Source organism: Oryzias latipes, chromosome 23, assembly GCF_002234675.1.
Source record: "Oryzias latipes chromosome 23, ASM223467v1".
NCBI classification, from domain to species: Eukaryota; Metazoa; Chordata; class Actinopteri; order Beloniformes; family Adrianichthyidae; genus Oryzias; species Oryzias latipes.
Genome location: NC_019881.2, coordinates 14,298,495 through 14,322,933, shown reverse-complemented (window position 1 = coordinate 14,322,933; position 24,439 = coordinate 14,298,495). Strand labels below are relative to the sequence as shown.

Below are 24,439 nucleotides of genomic sequence, written 5' to 3'. Positions count from 1 at the left end.
AAAGTCGGTTTCGGGTTCTGAGGTGACTACTTCATTCAAAATCTGGCTCGTCTGCGCACAACTAAAAGGCCACAACCTTTTCCCTGACTCCCAACAATTAATATCTCTTAATATTTGTCTTTTTTGTCATATAAAAATGGAGTAATTCCTTTTTTTTTTTACACATAAAACAATACTAGCTAAACGCCCAACTTGCTCAAGTTGAGTACATGAGTACACAACAGATACAATTAATTATGACAAATCAAAAGCTAGTTTTTTTGTCATTTAGACAACAGATATCCAAAAGAGAATGTGTACATCACTTGTAATTGAACAGCATTCTCTGGCTTTTCTGAAATGGTGATCTGGTGAATCACTTGATGCTGCATATATTGACATTTTCAGCAGTGAAATTTACTTGTCAAGACATCTTTTTTCGTAGCAGTGTCAAACATGATGCAAAAAGAAAAACAACAGCAAAATGTTCCCAAGCTGTTTCCACTTTGACTCTGATGAAGACGCAGACGTGTTAAATCATTATTCTAAGTGTTCGCACAATTAAAAAAGCACATGAGTTCCAGTTCTGTGCTTTTCTTGAGCAACTGATTGTTCCATTTGCTGTTGAAAAAAACAGATTCCGCTGCTCAAAAAGTAAAGACAGTAAAAGAGGTAAAGTTTAAAGATGTTGGAAGAGAAAAGGAAATAAATAATTTTGCTCTAAATCTGGACAGTGACTAAATTTTGACAGAATGAGATGTTTTCAGATTGGCAATCACTGTAAAATTCCCTCTTTAATTGAAATTATGAGATAATAGTAACTTGAAAAAATTCTCTTATGCAGAAAAAAACCCCTCATCCGTTAAAAACTTTACCTTAAACTCAAAAGCTACTCAAATATTGAAAAATAGATATTTTTCAAATCAAAGAAAGCAGGAGTTGGGATAATACACCACTTGGCAATTTGTACCATTACCAATACCTTTGCAAGGCCTTCCATAGGATAGTCAGGTGGGGCGGAGACTACACTGATGATAGGAATCATGGTGGCCAAAAGCTGAGGCACAGGTGTGGGCACAGAAGGAGGAGGAGGAGGAGGAAGAGGAGCAGGAGGAGAGATAATTGTGGACACGACCCCAACAGGGACTGGTAGAGGAGAGGAAGGGGAGGCCACGGTTGCAGTCGGCAAGGCAATAGGAGTAGGAAGGGTCGCCAAGGGAAAAGCAGAGGTATTTGGAGATGCACTTGGCTGATAGGGACGGTCCAAGAACAGAAAGGAAGGTGGAAGGAAGAGAAAAGGGGTTAAGGGAGAGGATGAGGAGAAAGAAAGAAAGAAAGAAAAGGAGACACATGCAAAAATATAGTAGGGAGGAAGGAGGGGTTAATAGAAAAAAAACTGCAAAGTCTCCCCAAGGTTTCCATGACGATGGATTGTGCTCTCAGGCTGGTCTTTATATTAGCTGGAATCATTTTAAAAAATGGTCATTCTGACAAACTAGTAAAAAAAAGTCCTCTATGTTCTGTAAATCTATAAATGAAGAGCTTGGAGCACAATAATTGAAGCATGCATGATGATAGAAATCTGGTCGTAACTAACAACATAAAACAAAAAGTTATTGACTTTCACTCATGGCAATTGGCTGCATTAATACAAATTTATCAAATATGTTTCAATTCAATGACAGTTACTTTGTGATTTGAGGAATTGGTAAGGCTGAACCATCATGATTAAAAAAAAGATAACTTTCACATTACAACTTTGATTTTGGGTTAAACCAAATGTCAGTATTTTGTAAAACAAAAAAACATGCCTGTCATATTTAATTTCAACTTTAGTGTTTTGTGTCTCATTTATGATTAATGAACACGTGGATGAGCAAAACTGAATTTTGAACCATTTGAGATATTAACACTAGTCAGTACAAAATATTCTTTTATCACATATGCAGAAAAATAATTATTCCATGCAATATTAAAAAGTAGCCAAGCTGTGTTTACATGTTTAAAGACAAAAATTTGACCTCAATTTTGTCTTTTTTACAGTTGATATCCTAAAAGGATTCTCAATTGTCGCTATAATTTTCTACCGCAATTTGTGATGAGCTCATATTGATTTGAAAAAATATAAATTTAATTTTTACATATTGTCACATATTTTTCACCATGCCATTTTCTACATATTTATAACCAAAACTACTTCATTTCTGTTGATGATCATGTCAATTTTCATTTTCTGCAGGTGTGTTTGGAATATGCAGCAATTAATACTAATGAACTATTGAACAATTCAAATAATGACTAGACTGCTTTTTTTGTAAGATCTTTAGGAGCTTATAAGTCGAAATATACATATATACATATATATACATATATATATATATATACATATATATATACACACAAATACGTGAAATTCTCCTTGGTCTGCAGCTTTTTATACTAACGTTTAGATTTTTATCAGTTTTATTCCTTTGTTTTGCATTTTCATTTTTATAAAAAATGTGCCATTATCTTCGTGCTCCAATGGAGGCGGTTGATATACAGGTGGAAAATTACAAAAGTAACTTCTGTTCATGATAACAAAAAACATCTACTTGAAATGCACAAGTCTTTTGTAGGGTGCACACACAAACACTTGTACAAAGGGTCAGACTCATATCTACTAACAGCTTTCAAATAAAACAATGCAAACACAGTGATACCTGAACCAGAGCTCGCTGAGCAGCTTGATACAAAAGATAAAGATGCTCTAGGCTTGGAAAAGGACTTAGCTCATACAACTACAGAGACACACAAATCAGCACATATAACACGGATGGACACAACAGTCACAAAAACATAGAAACAAACCAGCATGCCCACGAGCGATCCGGAGAATAAAGAGAAAGAAGAAAATAAAGCTAAGCTTTTTGGGTAAAAGTAAAACACAGGAAAATTCCATCAAATCCAACACAACAAAAACATTTAAGCTACAGCTTGTTTCTTCGTTCTTTTAGAAACCTAAACTTTTATTCATTTTATTTTTTTATTAGTTTGGACCTGTTTGCTGCGGTTTGTTGTTTATGTATTAGCGGTGTAACGATACATCGATGAATCGATTTCTATTTCTACCAGATTGATCTGTCTGAGGTAAGCTGTTAATGGAAACGACCTATATCATTATCAAACCATTTCTAAAGGAAATAAATCAACTACATCAATAATCGTAAAAACAACATTTGGACTGAGGTTTGGATGTTGGCTTATTTATGAGAACAAAGATGTTGAACAAAACTTAATTTACTCTGCCTGTGTGTGACATCATGACCGAGTGCCAGCACAGCGGAAAAAAACACACAGGAGAAGGCAGAGAAGAAGACGGCGAGCAAAAATGATCAAGCCATCATCATGGTCTAATGTGTGGAAAAACTTTGGATTAAAAAAAAAAAATTAAGATGTTTTAAATGAGTCCCCCACTATTTAAAGCCTTCAGTAAATGCAACTGCAACACGTTTAAATCTCTCTAACCGGCTATCAGGTCGACATGGAATTTCTCACAACGCTGTTCGCCCTTCAGAAGCATTTTTGGCTAAAGATGTCTTTGATCAGTTTTAGGTCCGTGAATCGGATCGTTCAAAATGAACAAATCTAGACTATGAATCGGATCAGCAAACCACAAATTAAACTGTTAAAATGAATCGTTACACCCCCATTGTGTATGCCTCATAATTTGTAAGTCATTGTTAGAAAATATACTTTAAACTATTAGATTTAAACGGACAATTGTTAGTCAATTAAATGTCAATAAAAGAACAAGAAGCTTATAAGAAGCAGCAACTGAAAAGGAATTATTTAACCATGTGGTCGATCTAATTCCAAATCTATATAATCAAGGATGAAATAACGTTTGCCAAGTGTTGGGCTGTAAATGTAAGATTAAAGTCCAGTACCTGTGCAGGCGCCTGCGACTGACTTGTGTGCGTTGGGCTCTGTAGAGATGTACTACAGTGACTAGACGACACAACCTGCAAAAGGACAGCACAACTGATCAAAACACAGATTTTGCAAAAATGACAAAACAAAAACAACATTACAACAGAGTGAATACTTCAAGGGGAAAAAAGGTTGAACAATCACCTATACAGTAATGTATTTGTAAATTCATTTTTGAAATATTTATATTTCTCTGTTTTTATTACAATAAAAAGTGTTTTGTGTTGGATTCCAAGACTGCTTTAACGATTGGGACATTACTGCAGGTACGATGTACCTGAAGCAGAGGGCAGCATGCTCAAATGTTTCAACTGAAATGCAACAGTAACCTTGTAGACCAGTTTCTGTGTTTTATGTAGTGCTATAAAGTTTGGACACAAAGAGAGTATGGTTTACAGGAAGAGAAAGAAAAACATTAGATACGACAGTTCCCTTCTGTTCGGAGCAGGTTCCTCACCTGCTGGGCTGGCCCAGCGGGGGCGGGCTGCGTTGTGGCAGAAATGGGAGGGGGTCCTGCACTCGCCTGAGGTGTGAGGGTCTGAACCTGCTTATCAGAAACAGATGTGCAGAAAGACGGAGAGAAAAACAGAGGAACGGATCCGATGTGGGATGCAAAACCATGGAGAGTGGAGGTGAGAAGTCAAAGAGAGATTGGAAAAAGAAGGGGAGGAAAATAAATAAATTAGAACATGATTGTAGCTTCTGGATTACAAGCAATCATGGGTGCAAACGCAAGATGCTTTAAATCAAAATTCTCTTCTTGTGTTTGCACTCATGCACAGCACATATACCGACTAGTCCAGCAACAGATATATGCACAGCAACTCTTGTTGTATGTATATACAGCAACAGTACGCACACAGTACCAGGGTTAAGCAGGGTGAGTAGGATTTTTCTTTCTTACATGCAGGTAAGATCCTTAGTAATTGGCAGTTATATTCAATACAAACTTGAGTTAAAACAAAGCTTTGAACAGAGGATGCTTTATTACCTCCATTATTAAAACTTCTATCTGCATCATTTATATTTCAACACCATTTATTACCTTTTCTGCCCTTTAGCTTTTAAAACGATCCCAAAAATAACTAAAGTCCTAAGAATGTTTCTGTATTTTCTGAGTCAGGTTAAACATTAAAGTTCATATTTGTCATAATTCTATCGGATCTTTAATATGACTGACTAAACCAACACATTTTGTTTTATCTTGAACATAATATATAAAAAAATCGATAATTATCTTATAGATAATTAAACCCTCACAGCCTGGGTGCAACTCTGCTCGTCATGAAGCGATTGACCACGAAGTAGGAAGAAAGCTTATGCAGCAAATTACACCTCACACTGCTGCAATTTATTTATTTTTAGATCATATGAGCAAAGAAAGTAAAACAAAAGCACTAAAAACAAAACATACCAATGCCATAAAGTAGGGGCGGCTAACGGACAAAGAATATTGGCAATCAAAAGAAAACCAAGTGTGCGATTGTTAAACGGAAAAGCATGCTAAGGGTTTATTTAGCTATGCTGTTGATCTCAGAATGTTGATCTCCAGTTTAGGCAAGAAGTGACAAAAAATAAGCAAATAAATAGTACCTGGCTCTTTAACACTTGCAAAACAAAACAGAAAGAACCTAGAAGAATGCACATGGATGTCTCTACGTGGTTACTCTGCTTGGTTTGTCTAAGCCCATCACACTTTTGTTGTATGTTTCTGTGTGTTTGTTCATACAAATTAACAAAGTCATTTATTCACATTCAATTCTTACTTAAAAATGCCACTAAAGTGCCTTACATTTACAAAACATATAATTTATGTAGTTTTAATCTACATTATTAGCATTTTACAGTGCAACTTTGCTCAGAATCAATGCGACTTTGGATTTGTATGATGAAAAGTCAAGTATACGGTAGATAAAGTATACCCATACAAACACACATTTCTCATATACATTCATATATGAACATACAGACAAAATAAATACTTACTTATTTGCACAAAATGAACTGAGTAGACAACACAGACACAGAGTTGAGGGCTTAGACTGTTTGCTCATAAAGTTTGAACTTTGAAGAGCGTCTCAAAGACAACCACCATTGCACAGCGTGCAGTTAATTAGTCTGAACCAAAAATTATGGATCGAATGTCAAACTGAAAGAAAGAACTGTTAGAATGAATACTGTGATGCATCATGTGAACTTGATAGTGGCAGACTGTGAGACTCTCTGGAGGATCTATATGGTTTAAGGGTGTTTGAAAGAAAAAAAAGAAAAAACAATGAGGCTACTGGTTGGCATATAAGCATCAGCTGGGAGACCATGTAAGCAGGGTACAAAAACAATGGGAATTGGTATAACTGCCTCTGGGTCAAATTACTATTATAATCAGACTAAAATGCTTCTGGGGAATGTTAATTGACATTTTATATTGTTAGCCACCGCTGGATGACAATGCAAGACTGGAACAGATTATGTTTCAACTATTTCCAAAATCATGGCTTTTTAAATTTAGAATAAACACTGATTAAATCTTCTCTAGGTGATTTTTTATTTGAATCAATGAAGGAATGAATGAATCAAAACAAGTCATTCATTAATTAACAGCTGCTAAGCACTGTTTGAGTGATTTCAAATAGTAACTGACCCCAAGGTATATGACTGTTTCTAAGTTCTGATACCAGAGGGCAGTTAGCAGCCTGCATGGCCAGCAATGACTCATGGTATGTCATATCCAGTTGGGCTGGTACCACCCCTCCATGCCGGGCCCAGGTACTCTGCATCAGACACTCTAGTTGAGTTGAGGGCTTCCCACCAAGCGGTTGATCAGTCGATGGCGTAGGGGGGAAAAACTTTTGCAGTGAAGGTGGATGCCCTTGGGGGTCTGTGTGAAGTACTCCCCCTGATGGCTCGTACTGTGCACTGGAGGATGAGCGAGGGATGGACTGAGCATCTGAGGAGTCAAAAGGAGGAAGGAGAGGAGGCGGAGGTGGTGACTGAAACTCTCCTGCATCAGAGGAGGCCATAGAGTCGCTGGACGGTTCTGGGCTTTTGTCCTTGGTGGTCATACCGGCATGGTGAAGAAGAAGACTTCCAGGAGGTAAGGGGAGCTCTGGACTGATGTAAGCATACAACTCCTCAGTCACCGGTTGCAGACGGCTGTATGTTCCTGAACCACCAGATCCAGTCCCAGAGCTGTCCTCCAAAGGGAGGTCCATGGAACTCCTTCGAGCTCTGTAAACTCTGGCTGCGAAGAGGTTTGGATCTCCGGCGACAGATGCAGCAGCTGCAGCAACATGAAAATCAAAAACACTTCCGGCAGGTGGAGGGGCCTCTGCCATCACTGGAGGCGCGGATATGGGGAAGGAGGATGATGTAGCATGCGGTGGAGGAAAGCATCCATCAGATGATGAAGAAGAGACTGAGCCAGCTGTTGATGTGCTCATTGGGGGTATGGATGGAGGTATTGGACTGTGTGCGCTCATTCTTTGCAAGATGTGAGGGTGCAAAAACCCTGGCTGGGGTGGAGGACCAGGATCAAAACCCAAACTAGCAGCTGCAGCTGCGGCTTGCCTCTGATGATGAAAACTTAAGTGGCTAAGCTGGTGAGCAGCCAATGGGTACGCTCCATATGCAATTGCTTCATAGTGGTCCAACAAGGCCGCTTGATTCAGACTTAACCTCCTCACTGTTTCTTCGTGTTCTGCTCTTAAATCTTTATATCCGTAAAAACTTGAGTCAGATTGTCCAGGGGGATGGAGAGGCTCCCCGACAGCAAGTCTTGGAGCAGCAAAACTGGGGTTGACCATCAACAAAGAGGGAGTCTCTGCTCCTTCCATTCCAGAAAAAGGGTGGAGACTGCTTCCATAGCGGGTGTAGGCAGGCTGGAAATGTCTGGTGTGCGCCTCGAGAATGGAGGTACTTTTACGTCTTTGAGTGTTGTACCCCTTTGGGGGCCCGGTGGGAGGAGGCGAAAAGGAAACGGGGCGTTCGGGGATCGAAGGAAAGAAAATGCTTGGAGGGTCTGGGAGAGTTGGAAGTGGGGTGCTCGCCCCCGTACCTCCTCCGCCTGAACTCGCTCCTCCAGTGAAGGGGTGTGGCATTGAATGCTGCTGTGACAATGAGATACAATGGATTTAGGAATGAGAGTCAAGAAAAATGACAGAAAGAACCACAGAAGTGGCCCACAAGAAATGGAGAAAAATGTGAAAGGAGAAGAAAATAAAAAAGAAAAAGGAAAAAGGTGTTTATTCACAAATTAAAGAGCACATCCGACAGAAAGGGAACTAGTGTTTTCTAAAGCTAGCAAACAGAGCGATAAAGCAAGCAGAAAAGAAAAAAAAAACTGAATACATAAGATTTATAAAATTAACAGATGGGTACGACTGTAGCACATCAAACCACGGAAAGTTCAGAGAAAAAAAGAGGGAAACAAAGGAAAAAAGGTGGATAAGAGTAAAAATAGAAAGACAGATCAGCACATGCTGTTTTCTATCTTTACGATATCCAGATATAAATGCATCTTCTATCAAGAAACGTCTTTTTCTTTTAAAACCTTTTTCACTTTTAATTTAGGCAATTCATGCTTCCAGCCGGAAGTTGTAAAAGATAAAAGCTATCATTTACAGAGCAGGCGAAGTCACACTGATTTATGCTTCCACACTTCTACAAAAACTAACATTGGAATTTGTTCTTTCCTTAAAGTCCGACTCGATCATCTTTTGATCTATTTTCAAAGCTTTCCCCTTCTAATTATGATTATGCCGTTTTAGCCAAAATAAAAGAAAACGTTTCTGCAGAGCGGCAGTAATTCATTAAAAATTCACGTCCGAGTTGTAGGAGGGAATCTAGGCAAGGAGTAAGCCTGCCCTCATTTCCCATCATCCCTGTGTTAACACACTCTCCTGCAAGCTCACAGTCCCTAAATATCTCCGCCTAACATCAGCGGCGCAACAATAGTAGCGAATATAATCAGAGTAAAATACAGTTTTGAGCCATATTCCAGCTCAGACGAGGAAAACGAAGATGTTCATGGATCTAGTAGTCTACAAGTGATGCATCAGAATGGAGCAGAGCAGGGAGCTTATGGCCCCCCCGACTGTAGCATCTATGTCACAGCTACACACTTCTTCCAACAACTTTGTTTCATCTGCTCCTGATTCACAACGATTTAAATAAATAAATACTCCGAACAAGAACATGTTAAAACACTATTTTCACTTGAGTGGGTCTTTAAGAATCCTATTATTTTTCTGTAAAAAAGCTGTTTCCATTGAAGCAGATGCACAATATATTAGAGTACTTGTTACACGGAGTACAGTTACGGCTAATGACAATCTGTTTTCAATGTGAACATGATGGCCTACAAGAGGGAAAAAGAGAGATAAAGAGAGTCTGATGCAAAGGGACAAACAAAACAACTGCTTGAGTCCTGGAAACTCCTGGCCTCACATGTTTGAGAAGTTCTCTTCTAATGCAGCTGATGCAAACCAGCTGACTTATCAGACTTCTTTAGGGCTTGTCAACAACACAATTTGCTTTTTCTTTTTTTTTTTCTTAATAGTTTGGTAGTTTCAAACATTTTCTTCTAATACTTTTTATTTCCTTTAAAGTCACCAGATAATAGTACGAGCTAAAGGTAAGAACAAAAAGGTTCACTGCAAAAACAGGCCTGTTAGAAATAAATCAATAATTCCAATCCTTTTGGCAGATGTTTTCTATAAATAAGATAAAAGAATTGTCAGTTGGGTAAAAAAATTGCCTTACCAAGAATTAAGAAAGAAAATTCTAGTCGTTAAGACACATTTTCTTAAACTAATATTATTTTGCTATTGAAAAACTTTATTGCTAAGATTTTTTTCTTGCAAGAAAATAAGACACTTTTTTCAAACAGGTTTTTTTTTTTTAAACTTTTTTAAGATTCAGTTTTTGCAGTGTAACTTTGATTTTGTAAAGGGATGAATATACTAGGAAAAGAATCTATGAAACCATAAATGTGAAGGTTTACATAATTTCCTGTCTCAAAGGATGCTCCGGAGCTTTCTGTGTTTAGGGACATAACCTAAGAAGCCCCAAAGCTCTTTGCTATTAATATAATTTAGAGAACTAAACCCTCTCCTAGCCTGATCCTTAGTATTTTGACTCACTTTAGATGAATTTTCATGATTAATAAGTACACTTCCACTGTGTCTTTGGAAAGTATAACTTGTCAAACATGCAAAGCAGGGAATGCTGAGGTCCAGTAATGCAAAGCAGTGACGTTAACACTAACCCACGTTTACTTTTTGAGTCAAATATGCAATACAAATTAAAGAGTAACAATTTTTCTTATTTTTACCTTTCAGTTAAAAGGTTTGCGTTTCATGCTAGACAAAACATTTTTTCCTTGGGATTGGGATTAAGGTAATGAGTTCTTTTCCTGTGTATGATAAACAAAGTTCATAACTGAGAACCATAACAGGCAGTGGTGATGCCAAAACCTCAGTTAAACGTGTTTATCAAATACTACAGACTGTCAATACTGTTTTATGTCTTCAAACAGGCAGTTATGAATTTTTAACTCCTGTATGGCTAAAGCCCATCCTCTTTTTCTCTCTTTTCCCTCTCCTTGGTTTTCACCACCACTGGGGATTACGTTTGTGAACCTACAGGGGTGGAGAACAGGGCAGGTAGACTGGCCCTCCGTTGCCTGGCCCCGGGCTGAGAAGAGGCTGAGTGAAGGGGTAGGACAGCCTCCAGGGCCTTGGAGAGGCGCCCCGCAAAAGTGTCCCCCTCAGCTGAGAGGGGTGTGCAGGGGGGTGTGGTAGAGGTGTAGGAGGACAGGTCTGGAGGGGGTGTGGCAGGCTGTTTTGGAGGAATGGCCAAGGACGAAGGAGGATGAGAGAAAGAGTAGGAAGACGGGGGCACGCAAATAGACATGCTACGACTTCGATGGGGGCGGGATACAGGCTGCAGGCCGGGGAAAGGAGATGGAAGAAGGTAGAATCAACATGAAAAACAAAGAAATTTCAAAATAAAAGTAAAATTACTTCAAAGGCTATACAATAATAATAAGGGAAAAAAGCTGAGAAAAAAACATAATGAAACCACATTTTTAACATTTCAATTCGGTTAGGCAACACTTGATGAGAGCGCGTTAAATATCAGAATATTACAATAGAATTTTCCATGTCATTAATATAAAATAGTCAGAAAAACATCACAAACACACAAAAAACATTACTACATGAAAAAAATAACTATGAAGAAACCTGAAAGAGATAAAGAATGAAAAACAGCAAAATAAATTATTTGAAATCATACAAAATAAACATGTTATTAAAAACAACTTTTGATATGTAGTCAAGATGGATAAAGTTGCTTCACCTGAAAAAAAGTTGCTTTAAACGAATTAAACGTAGACTAACTAAACATAAAATTTGGCTTGACCCAATGTGGAAGTCGTGAACAAGATGGCAATGTCCATGTCTATGGGCGTCCATGTTCAAAACTTTCTACAATTGACAAAGCCTTATATTTGGTTTATGTGGGAATATATATTGTTTCCATCTAAAAATTGGATGGTGGCAATAATTTTTTCAACTTTACAAAAGAAAAGCACTCCTTAAAACAAACTTAAAAAGTGTGTAAACATTTTAATAATCGATCAAATTAATTTGACATAAACATGAAGAAGTAGACAAATAAAAAAATAACATGTGCATTAAAGTTGCAATAAAATAAAAAGAGATGAGGATCAGAAAAAAAGGAAGATGATTATGTGGCTGCTGGACTGTAAGGATGTAAGAAAAATAAGAGATAAAAGGGTATTTTTATAATTGCTGAGGAATGAACAGCTGATTATCAAAAGGAAAAAGGTTGCCTGTTCTAGAAAAAAAAGAAACCACCTGTGCATTACCTGACTGATCAAAGACGTCGTGTCAGAACAAGTTATGTGTAGAACAATGCATGCCCTGTTGAGAAGGAAAACTGTTCCGAAACCTTCTGATGGTTTTTGTTTTTGAGGTTAAAGGTTAAGTGTGATAAAACGAAACAGGAACATGCTGTACTTTGTGTATTAAGTTCAGCAAACTTCAAACCAATTTCCTTTCACTTCTACAACACTGCAGCATCACTGCATCTCACTTCAAACAGGTCAACATCTTTATCACATCAAGGAGAAAATGAGGGAGGGCCGCTCTACCACAGCTGTGAAGCTACCACAGTGACTTACCATTGACTGGTGCGGCTGGGGGTAGCATGGGTGCTGTTGGGGACAAGAGGGTGTCGGGGGGTATGGGGTCTGGGGCTGGGAGGGGGGTTGGGACGACGGCAGGCTACTGTAGGACATTGTCATCTGTCCGGGGTGGGGGGAGTCCGGGGAGAAAACCGAGGAGCCGCTGTCCACGCCTCCTTCGGCTGAGGGCGACACACAGAGAGCTTTTTCTGTATCTTCTATAATGACTAAAACAGACCTCAGTGACACACAATCAAAGGAAAGAGTACTGCAGAGTCAGTTCCGGGGCGTTTTCTGATAACACGGAGAAAAGTTGTGGGCACATTTGAAAACTGTGTCAACAACAAGGAGAGCAAGTTTGCAGAAAAACGCAAACAGCTCAGCTCGCCTCTGCTGAAATTGTTTTCAGTGTGCACTTTTATTTTTTTACATTGATTAAAGCTACATATTACATTACTCATACTATCTATCTGTGAAAAATATAAAGAACATATTTGTGACGGATTGCTCCTTTATTCTCACATGTGTAGGAGGTGTTGGTCCTCTGGTTTCGAAGTTGATGCTGCTCCAACGCTTCAGTCTCATCCAGCTCTGCCTGCACACAAAAGCACAAGCAAACGTAAACTTTGGCTGTCAAATGTCAATAACTGGATGTTGTTTGACACAGCGGTATTTAGTGAGAGAAAATGTGTACGGTGGACCTGAAGTGCAAATCACACCAACAAGTCACTCAAAGAAAAAAAAATGAATAAATATCACATCGACAATTAAAAAAGCAAAACAATTAACAAAAAAAAACCATTCCATTTCCAAAAAAGAAATGTTTCGGAAAACAAAAGTAGTTTTCAGAAATCAAAATGAAATGTTAAAAAAAAATCAAACAAAACAAGAAACCAGAAAAGATACAGTAGGTATAATGGAACATCTCCGATTGGATGAAATTTGATTTTTGGCGTTTGAATTTTTTCAAACGCGTCGTCAATGTCCGTATAATAATAAAAGTTTTATAATTAGTGCAGAGCATATCCAGTATCACTTCATGCCAAATAATGATCAATTGAAATGATGGACAATCATCATCCTCCAATCAGCGATATCCCATAATACCTACCTGGGTGTAATTTGCATTTCAAGGCCACTATACATGTGTTTCATCATCAGCCAATCATAAAATCCGGATATCCAACTCTTTAGCAAACCTGTGTCTGTGAAGATCTTAATGTCTCTTGCTGCTGCTGTTCTGCTTCCTGTTTTCTCTTCTCCTGTTCTTCTCGTACAAGCTTCCTCTGCTCCCTCTTCTTCAGAATCAGAGACACTCTGTCCTTGATGGCCTTGGCCATGGTCTTATGGTCAGCCTCAGCAACATATCCAGACTCAACCTGGAGGTAAAGAGAAAACACACAACAATTGTACTTAAACATGTTTACTACATTCGTTTTTAGCTGCACGGGGATATATAGCCCATTTCTGCCTGTTTTGTTATAAATAAAACGATTCCACATCCTATATACTCCTATATCATATATACTATAATCCTATATACATTCTATTCAACAAACGTACCATTTCCTGAGCCACATCTTCTGGAACATCTCGAATCAGGTCAAAGGAGAACTCGATGGCTTCGTTGTCTTTGTATTTGCCTGCAGGTGTGTTAAAAAAAAAGACAATTACTTAAGATTTTTTGTAGCCCTTAGTTTTTCAAGCTACTTTCAAAACAAATTAACTAAAATCTCAAATAAATGTCATGGGCTCATGATATCTCACCTTTTAGCTTTTTAACATCTTCTATCCTGAGCCACAGTTTAATAGCAATCATTTCTCCGTCATCCTCTTCTGCTAGTTCAACCCGGACCCCCGTCTCCTCTTGGAAGAACGCATGGTTTAGCAGGGTCTTTATGGCATACCTGGAACGTTATCGAGCCAGATTTATATGCATGCACTTTTCTCATTTTAAGCCTTATTTGGTGACAGAAACATTAAACAGAAATAATTCACTCCTTAGCAAAGTTTAAGCTAACTTTGTTAGAAAAACCTTTGCTATATAATTACCAATTTTCAGTCCAATAAAATGGAAATTGAATTAGTTAATTTGTTGGAAACCCCAACAGAAAATATGCCCTGTAAAGACAGATTTCTTAATGAAGAATCTTTGTTGCAGGCTTGTGCCTAGTTTTGTACCTGAAAATACCGGTTGAAAATGATAGAATAAAGTTGAAAACAGGAGAAGAATGGAAGCTACTTTGGTAAACTTTGGAAAGTTGGTTGACTGCAGACACAAGCTCCTATTGATGTGCTAGATATATGTACACATTGTTATTGTTAGGATTTCTTTAAAAGAAAAGTATATACATATATTTTAAAAACAGGCTAAGCACGTAATGTTGCCAAACATGTTCAGAAAGTTTTTTTAGCACGTAAAGTTCATATTTCGGGTAAAAATGTCTTGCTTTTGTGACTCACCTCTCATCCTTATTTGTTCTGATGCAACCCTCTATAATCTCTTTCACTTCAGGAATTGCAACCTTGTCAAAACTGGCAGGCTTCACTCCCTGCACAAGAAAAGAAAGCAACAAATGTAAAGAACCTTTAGGAAAGATTTTACCACAAAGGAGGAGGTAAAAAAAGAAAAGCACACAAAGCCTTGTTATTTCTCCCTCTATGCAGGCAAATCTTACTGTGACATGTACATACAGGAAGGGCTTTAGGTTTCTCAAACACTTTTTAGTAATTTCTTTGAATGACATAATAATTCAGAGAAATCATTACTTGTCAATGAGGAAAAAGTTGTAATTTTTAACTCTGGGGTAAAACCAATAAAAAAAATGTGTTTTAACATTTGACCGGCAGACTATGTGAGGCAGGACAAAATGTCCAGCAACAGCTTGACCTCGGGGTTAAATTCCACATAAAACCAGTTGAAAGAGCAGATAATGAATCCCAGTTTTATAGAGCCAGTTAAGAACACAGAAACACACTTTCAGCAGTTCCAAGGTGGAAGAGGCATCCACCCAAAACTTCAAATTCTCAACGAACATCAAAAGTCTTTCTGTGGGTTATTTGAATCCCAAATAATATAACTGTAAATATACTGTTTTATTTGTCATATCCTTAATTAATCCAAGATAAATAGCTCCGATAGAAAACTTCCTAGTTGTTTTGAAAATGGTCAAGAAATTTTTTTCAGTTTTAAATGACATTGTGGTTAAAAAAAAAAAATAGAAGAGCACAAGTTTTTATCCATGATTTGGATGTCTTCAAATTCTTTTCTCTTAATCACGACATACAGATATCAAAAACATGACATGCTGCTAAAAGAATCCAAACAAAATTTACCCGAAGCAAATTTCATCAATACCAATTCACCATTTCCACAAATCATACGAAGGAATTCAAGCCAATGATTTCTAACACCGTCTAATTTGGGAAAAGACAACTTATCCAGAAAACAAGTTAGTGGTAAAGATGAGCGGTTTCAAATATTTGTGAGATACATGACTTACTCACCGTTGGAGTATTCAAGAAAACCCCGTTTTTGTCTGCATTTGTTGACTGATAGACAAACCAGCAAACTTCTTTCTGCTCTCCCTTCACTTTTGCTCTTTTCTTCCTGGGTATGTTTTTCTCCTGGTACCCCACCATTATATAACAACCCCTATCTCTGTCACACACACATCCACACAGAGATTCCAGGGCCAAATGAAGTTAGGACTGATGAAGGGAGTAATGGCATTAGGTCTGACAGGAGAAGGGAGGCATGGAGAGGAGGCTAAATTTTTGTTAAATAAGGTTAATTGGGAACAGGGAATGTTCCAGAGACGATGACTCGTGTCAACAACTCATTTGGTCAATGTATAAGATGCCATACAAAACACACAGCTAACTCTATAGTCTCAGTATAAGTAAAAGAAAAACTAAAGACTAGATTTTCCTAGCTTACCAGTATCCAATCTGAATTTATGGGTAAAATGATGGACATTTTCAGACAGGAAACGTGAAAAAATTAGATAAAATTTCCTTTTTTCTGATACTGTTCTAATGCTGTTTTCTTTCAAAGCCAGACGCTCACTTCAGAACTATTTTTGTATCCAGGTTGCTTTGATATATCTAATTGGATGCAGCATTTGGTCTGAAATGGGATCAAATTGAATTCTGATAGAATTTTTAAAGTAGCTCAAAAGCGTTTCAAACTACATACCAAACAAGTCACGCTCCGATTAGAAGACTGCGTGTAGTAAAGGAATGAATGGTGGTGTGGGGACCACAGGATTTCCTCTCTGCTCTTTGCAGATGTTGTCCTGTTGGCTTCATCGAGCCAGGACCTCCAGCGTGCTTTGAGGCGGTTTGCGGCAGAGTGTGAAGCGGCTGGGATGAGGGTCAACACCGCTAAATCTGAGGCCATGGTTCTCGACCAGAGAAATGTAGTTTGCCATCTCTCTGTGGGTGGAGTGTCCTTACCCGAGATGGAGGAGTTTAAATACCTTGGGGTCTTGTTCACGAGTGAGGGAAGATCGGAGCGTAAGATTGACAGGCGGATTGGGGCAGTGTCCGTAGTTACAGTATGCGGTCACTGTATCGGTCTGTTGTGGTAAAGAGAGGGCTAAACCAAAAAGCGAGGCTCTCAATTTTCCGGTCGATCTTTGTTCCAAAACTCACCTATGGTCATGAGCTATGGGACATGACCAAAAGAATGAGGTCCCTAATACAAGCCGCTGAAATGAACTTCCTCCGTAGGGTGGTGGGGCGCTCCCTTAGAGATAGGGTGAGAAGCTCGGTCACCCACGGAGAGCTCAGAGCAGAACCGCTTCTCCTCCACATCGCAAGAAGCCAGTTGAGGCGGCTCCGACATCTAGTCCGGATTCCTCCTGGACGCCTCCATGGGGAGGTGTTCCCGGTCATGTCCCACTGGGCGGAGGCCCCGGGGAAGACCCAGAACAAGATGGAGAGACTACGTCTGTCGGCTGGCCTGGGAACGCCCCCGGGTCTCCCCAGAGGAGCTGGAGGAAGTGGCCGGGGAGAGGGAAGTTTGGGCATCTTTGCTTAGCCTGGTGCACCCGTGAACCGGTCCCGGATAAGCGGAGGGAGGGATGAATGGATGGGCATAGGCTGAAGAGGATGTGCACTCAACCAAAACACATAAAATAAATAATATGTTGTACTTAATCCCCTAGACTTGGGCCTGGTGTCTCTGATATAATTAAATTACGCAATAAAAATAATTTCTATGAGTAATGTGGTTGAGGAGAAAAAGTTGCAAAGAGGAACCCGGACTTTTGAGGAGATAGAGATGGGAAAGAAGATATTATGGCAAAAAGCTCTGGTCAGTCACTGTTACTCTATAGAGTATTTCAGCAAGGGAATGAAAGACACAGTTTACTCTGCATCCATACACGTCTGTCTACATGTGGTTCTTCGTAGAAACACTTTTTACTTCAACTTAAGGTACTAATCATGTTTAAGAAAATCTGACACAATAATTCTCCATCATATATGAGATGAGCCACACAACCAGTTCATCCCAGCCTATGGAAAAAACATAATGGATATTTTGGATTGGTGTTGTTTTGTTTTTAATCATCATCTGTTATCCTATAGGAAACCACAATGGCTCTTTTCATAAGATAGGGTTCAGTTTTAATGTGTAGTGTCATGACACAGCTTATCAGGGTTTTCCCCTCTCCGAAGAGAAAAATAAGAGAAAAAAAGACTCTCATATGACCAGATCTCCGACAGTTCATGCCAAAATTATTAATAAAGATGGTAAACAAGTGTGATAGTGAAGGGATGGAGGTTAAAAACACACAAATAAAGGAACCCTGTTAGCTGTGACCCTGAAATCAACCGAACTCTCAGTAAAAACAAGTAACAGCTGGGCAGGGACTTACACTGGTAACCCGTCTGTAGATCTGGGCAGCATTTTGACATTCAGAATAGGGATACTCAGACGTAGCCATCTCCAGCATACACATCCCAAAGGCGTAGACATCTACAGATTCATCATACTTCTCTTCATACATCTCTGGAGCCATAAACTCAGGGGTACCTTTAAAAGAAAACAGACAAAAGCAGCTTTAAGGGTTTCCAAATTTTCTCCAAAAGACTAGAAAGGCATTAAAACAGACTGCAAAAAAGAAACAAGAATAAAATCTCCTAAATACTTACACCAATTAGCAGTAGAAACCCATTAGTTTAAAATCATATAAATAAATAAATCAACACTGGTAGTTTAGGTATTGCAGATAAGCATAAAAAAATAAACACTGAAACCCTCAAATCAGGCAAAATATTAGTTTTTCTTCCTGTCTAAATACTTGAGGTCTCACTAAATACTACAAAACCTCGAGCGCAAGTTGCATGTGCGTTTGTGTAAATAAGAGCATACCTATGGTCATCTAAAAAACTATAGAGCTAAAGGGAGAAACGCTAAATTTAGGACATCCGTTATTCCGTTTTTAAAATGCTGTCTTATGTGGAGAATGTTTGGTTTGTGGCCAATATTTTTCCACACCGCTTTACCGTGGCCAACAAAAACAGTGACTGGAGGTTGTGTCACTGTTTTTTTCCTGGGGTCTATTATAACATTTTGTAAAATTAAAAATGTTTCTGATGTGTACAATTAGAGAAGTTGTTGCTTATGGAATTCAAGATATGCTTGCAGTTGTGTTTTCTGTTCCTTTTACTATAGAAAACCAGCTGTTAAATGCATGAATCTTCTTACCTATAACGCTCTTGGCAAAGGAAGCCCTTTTAAGTGTAGCCAAACCCAGGTCTCCTATCTTCACCGAACCTGTTGGTCCCGTGATAAAGATGTTGTCACATTTCAGGTCCCTGTGAATGATGGGCGGAGCTCTTGTGTGCAAGAAGTGAAGGCCTTTGAGGATCTGTCGGCACCACGAGCGCAGAACTTTGATTTTCATCACCTTGAAGCGCTTCAGGTAACTGAGGGGACAGAGAGAATCACATGTTCCATTAAAGATTCAGGAAAGCGTCTGAGCCAATTTTTTGTTTGAAAACTGAGGAAACAAGTTGATTGGTGTCATTTTGATTTAGTAATTCAACTTGTCACAACAGTTGTAGGTTTTTGACATAACAGAAACGACCTGAGACAGATTGGCGGCCCGTCTCTTAAACACAGATCGACACCTTCAGGTGATCAAGGGTCCGCCTAGTTTTCATGCCTTTGGAATGTGGCAGGAAACGCGGCAGGAGTGCAGGCACGGCAGAACAGAGATGTCGGTGTGAGAGGTGCTGATCTCCAGAGTATAGCAACATGTTGCAGTGTTTGCACAATGAACACAGCCTCTACTGTCGCTTCGTGATGATGGAAAACTTTTATGTACATTTCTAAGAGTTTGTTTTTTAATTTAAGTTAAATAAAAATGTCGACTGTATCTTGATTTGCAAGCAAATGCTTCTTCAACAGTATCGCAGCAGCCAAAGTAAACTGGTTACCAGACGTTCCACTGTGTAAAGTACCTTTCTATTCCAGTCTGTTTTATGCATTTGATTCAGTTCCACAACAGTAAGCCAGATCTGCCCCCTACTTCCAGATGTAAAAAGCTGACACCTGACTCTGACCCTCTGAAACCGGTTTTCTCTTTCATCCCTTGATGAAAGAACGAAGAATAACAATCATGGGCTGCAACTAACCCAACCAACATAGCAAAACCTTTTCATTACATTAAAAATAAATACTGGAAATGAAAAAGATGTCTCATTATTGCTTTTTATTAAAGAAATGATTTCTCTAAATAAGCTGATTGAAGCTGTTTGAGAACAAACTGTATCTAGTTTGAAAACTAATGTATGATAAGTATGTTAACATTTTTTCTTGCTATTGCAAAGTGATTATTCCATACATTACACCTCTGTAGAACTTTCAAAGTTTTTCCATCCTGTCCCTGACCAATCTTTAACTCCCACATATCTCTTTAAACCCCCTCATGTTGAGTCCTCTTCCTCTCCACTCCCCACCTCGCCTGCCTCCTTTGCCTTTTTTTTTCTTCTCTCCCCGTTTTGAAGTCAGAACAGTGCTGACAGACGAGCTAAAACCCTGTGGCATGCAGCTCTGGAGAGACACTGCAGAAAGTGTCTCTGAGGCGCTCATTCTGTCATTTCAACAGACAAACAAGTTCACAGATATGCGCAGATAAGTCCTGCGTTTATGTAAGAAGTGGACACAGCTCATGAATGAAAAAGGCAAAAAAAAGTATCAAGAGACATAAAAGTACACAGATACATTATTGACAAAAGCATCCTCTCTTCCACATAAATGTCTATACAAACAAAATGATATGGGGCATTTATACTGTCTATACATGCTGGTCAGAATTTCCCTCCCCCCCTTATCAGTGTTCCTCTTGTCATCTCTTTTTTTTCCCCACCACCTCGGCATGCAGCTATACCTCTCAGTCTTCATCTGAGCAACAGCCAAAACCCCTTAATAACATTCATAACCCCATATGTGTGCACTGGATGGAACCGCAATAACAGATTCATGTGGATGAAGTATCATTAGCTTCTATTTTCTGCAACAATAAAAATGTAACTGCTCAATAAAAAAAACAAATGTGGTTCCAACTTTTGAGAAAAGAATATCTGGTGTTATCAAAGAAGACTTAAGTTATTTTTTCTGTAGAACAGTTAAATGTATGGGAAATAGGATAATAGATAATATATACCATCTATTCCCTCAAATAAACATAATAAATAAAGGATATTGACACAGCTCAATTTCTTTCTGTAAATTTTTTTTAATGCAGCACAAATCTGAGTGAAGATCTTAAGCTCTTTTTTAAAAACCACCAGCGGAGGGCGCTATTATCCTTAGAAGTTCCTTAGTTCTAAATTCGTTCCGTCCAGGTGGGTCAATCATTTGCTCCTCCGCCTTCCTGCTTTTCAGCCTGACCTCTTGCCTATTCAGTGAAGTACTTGTGCAGATATCTCTCAAGTGCCTGTTTTTTCTGAGTCACTCACTTTGACTGTACTCAAGAAGCAGAACATTCATCCGTTGGTCCACCTCCACATACACCACAGAAGAATGATGTCAGGAATGAGAGGAATCTGCAGCAGAAGCGGCAGCAGGCAGGTGGGCCTGTATTGTACTCTGCAGGCCGTTTGCTCATTGCAGACTCAGCCTTTTTATTTTAACAATAGTTAAAAGGCCACTGAAATTCAGAAGGAAATGCTCACTAATAGTAGAAAACAGTCGGAGATTATAAAGATGCAGAGATATTCTGCTGTTATTTTAATGAACTGGAGTTTTGGATTTTTTTGGGTCATATTTTTGAAACTTTATTTAAAAATATTACGTATAAACCACTGACTGTGTATGAGAACTGGAATGAGTGACCTCTCCTCCCTCTCCTTCCAAACAGGAAGTACCTGCTGGCTCCAGAAGCCAAAATCCCATAGACTTCTATTGAGAAATAAACTGTTGTTACTCAGTCAATATATTTGTCAAAGCAACCATTCTTGCTCTGGTGCACTTTCTTTTAAAACATCTTCTTGCTAATCCTAATTTTTTCATGATATTTTTGCTGTAGCGCAAGTTATTCAAGTCATAAACTGACCAATCAGATGCCTCAATAAAAATATGTGATCTCATGTCCAAAGTTTGAAACATTTGACTGATTTCGTGTAGCCCACTTTCAAGTGGTAAAGGTACGGACTTCCAACAAGCTCACTCCTTAGTGGAGAGTTGCCATAGAAACGTTGATTCAGACCGTCTCGGACTGCTTACTGGCGTCATCTGGCTCCTACATCACGACGTCCGCATTGCGAAATGGCAACTGTATTGACTGTTTCCTGCTCCAGCTATATGAAAAGTCATTTTCTATATGACGTCACATGGTCCAGTTCTCAAATAGTCAATGGTTAAAATCATCATATCTCTTCTTTTTCCAACCTGCAAATTCATACATCTCCTACATTACAGTTTTTTTTCCATTGGCTAAAACACACTTTCTGAAGCAGACTAATTTCACCAAACACTAAACACAATTTTCAAAATACATCATAGTAGTCATCGTCATAATAAAGACTCTATTGTCAAAACTTGCATGCATACAGTAACACAACACACCACGCCTCAACTCAAAACACTTGAAAATGTTCACAAAATAGTTCATCAAGAATTGCAAAAATTTGATCCTAATATGGGTTAGGGTCTTGGTGCGGGTCCGAGACTGTTAGCGTCTCTGGGTCTTGGTGCAGATCTGGGTCATATTCTAACTTGCTTTGCTCTGTTATTCATCTCTGAAATGCCGTTCAGTTGTTCCATAACTGTCTTTATATTCACTGCAGTTAAACACTGTTAAATTTCAAAAGTGTCTTCAGTTTTGATCAGTTGTGTGTTGATTGTGATCGCTGTTTTGGAACAGAGTTTGAGTATTGCCTCTTTGCATTAACATTTTGCATCGTGCGTGTTGTGAAGGCCAACTGTGTTCTAAAAGTGAGAATGTGTCATGTGTTCTGCAAAGAGTATACTCAGAGTTTTTCAAATTGTGTGTTACTGCGAATTGTGTTTTAAGTTACTTGAAGACCAGAGAGTGATTTTTTTGAGAAAAAGAGTTAAAGCAATTGATCGTCTGGTTTGGAGAATAGCATTTAGTGTTTTTGCAATTGGGAAAAACTGTAATATTACAGGAAACACTGGATGCATGAATTAATGACTGTAAGTAAAAAGTCACACAATTCCTCTGTGTGAATATGTGTCTGCAATTATTTATACAATCACCTGCTGCCCTGATAGAGACTCCAATTATCAGCGAAATTCTCTTGGGATAAGAGGCCAGTTGTAACTACAGTACATGAAGCTAATGCAACTGCATGAAGTCCCATAGTGGCTTAAAAACCTGCATGAAGAGCTTGTTGGCAGATTTTAAGAAGGATTTATTTTAGTCACTACAGCCTTCATCTCTTGGAAAAAAAGATGAACACAACATACTGATTAGTTCGTAAATAGTGTGTTGTCACGTCAGCCCAGCTTTTTACAGAAAAGTGCTACACAGAAAAATATTATTCATTAAGTCAGATTTGATGGAGTAAAAAATGTGTACCTTTTGGAATATACAAATGACAGGATCATTACAGACATACTGGAAACAAAACAATAGGAACCAACAGAAGTAAAGTGGCAGGAAAGCAATGAAACCCTAAAAAGAAAAGCAATTTTCAGCATTTAATAGGGAACAGTTGTTAGTAGTAAGTCTACAACGTAGAACGAACCTTTGCTGTAGCCTCAGAGCAAACAGCTGTGATTCCATTACTTTTTATTTCTGTCACGCAGTCCAATATGTATGTTTATCCATTTTGGTTCACCCAATGCAGGTTTTGCTTCTACCTGGTTTATTATTGCCTCCCCGGGTTGCTAATGTGATCGACATTTTGCTGGTGCCGTTTGCTTGATGCTACATTCCTTTTCTCAGTACTGAAGGTACTTTATGATAGTTTTTTGGTGCAAGTCAGTCACATGTTGTATTGAAACAGCTGGTTAATGCACTTTAAACACAGTGTGGCCTGCTGACTGGTGGCCGGTTGGACCAGGGGCAAGAAAAAAGGCTGCAAAATGAATAATGAGCCTGATTTTTTTTTATCCATAGAAAGTCTTATGGTGTCACTTATGTCAAACCCTAACTTCTACTTGTATACGTCAGTTTTTTAATTGTGTGTACTATTTATAGGATTGTGTGTATACACTTAATCTTATTTACAAATTCTATGGAAAAGCTTGGCCAGTGTTGATATATTACCCATATATTTAAATTGAATGTAATCTTCTGTATACTCACGTTTTTAATGTGCCGGATGTCATGAGCTCCGTGATGAGAACGATGCATTTCTTCCCCTTGCAGGGTCCTTCCCAAGAGTCATAAAAGCGAACTATGTTGGGATGCTGGAGCCCCTTTAACATCCCCGCCTCCTCTTTAAAGCGCTGACGCTCCGACTTAGACAGTTTACGGTCCTAAATGTGGGAATAGAGAAGGATGGACACGTAAGTAAACTTTAAAAAAAATGGGCAAAGCTCATAGCATTTAAAATCAGAAATATTTTTACAAGTGCATATGCCTGTCCAACAACCCCAAAGTCGTTTTTTTGCATCTGCTTATATGAAATCCAGTTATTTTAATGTCCAAGTCCAGCTGACCGGAAGAACAGAATCCTCTAACTAAGAATCAATATTTTTCCACCTCGTGCCAGAAAAAAAACTGGTTTTAGTTGGGAATATAATTTTTAGGAACCTGCAGTGAAATTATTTTTAACAAACACATGAGTTGT

General features: G+C 38.6%; 1 protein-coding gene across 17 annotated transcripts in view; it reads right to left on the bottom strand.

Moving 5' to 3' along the window:
- The window catches only part of LOC101172041 (serine/threonine-protein kinase WNK1), a 79,867-nt gene that overhangs the window by 20,981 nt on the left and 34,447 nt on the right, over positions 1–24,439 (bottom strand). For 9 of the 17 annotated variants that reach the window (XM_020714209.1, XM_020714214.1, XM_020714213.1 and 6 more), the window contains 14 exons: positions 23,953–24,125; positions 18,879–19,099; positions 18,046–18,203; positions 14,624–14,712; positions 13,928–14,067; positions 13,724–13,803; positions 13,360–13,539; positions 12,683–12,755; positions 12,158–12,342; positions 10,594–10,893; positions 6,627–8,057; positions 4,409–4,498; positions 3,909–3,983; positions 962–1,228 (listed from right to left, as the gene is read on the bottom strand). In XM_020714209.1, the coding sequence (XP_020569868.1) occupies positions 962–1,228; positions 3,909–3,983; positions 4,409–4,498; positions 6,627–8,057; positions 10,594–10,893; positions 12,158–12,342; positions 12,683–12,755; positions 13,360–13,539; positions 13,724–13,803; positions 13,928–14,067; positions 14,624–14,712; positions 18,046–18,203; positions 18,879–19,099; positions 23,953–24,125 (3,462 nt within the window). Of the gene's footprint in view, positions 1–961; positions 1,229–2,681; positions 2,760–3,908; positions 3,984–4,408; positions 4,499–6,626; positions 8,058–10,593; positions 10,894–12,157; positions 12,343–12,682; positions 12,756–13,359; positions 13,540–13,723; positions 13,804–13,927; positions 14,068–14,623; positions 14,713–18,045; positions 18,204–18,878; positions 19,100–23,952; positions 24,126–24,439 lie in introns of all 17 variants that reach the window. The other 8 variants (XM_020714218.1, XM_020714210.1, XM_020714211.1 and 5 more) reach the window with 8 other exon arrangements.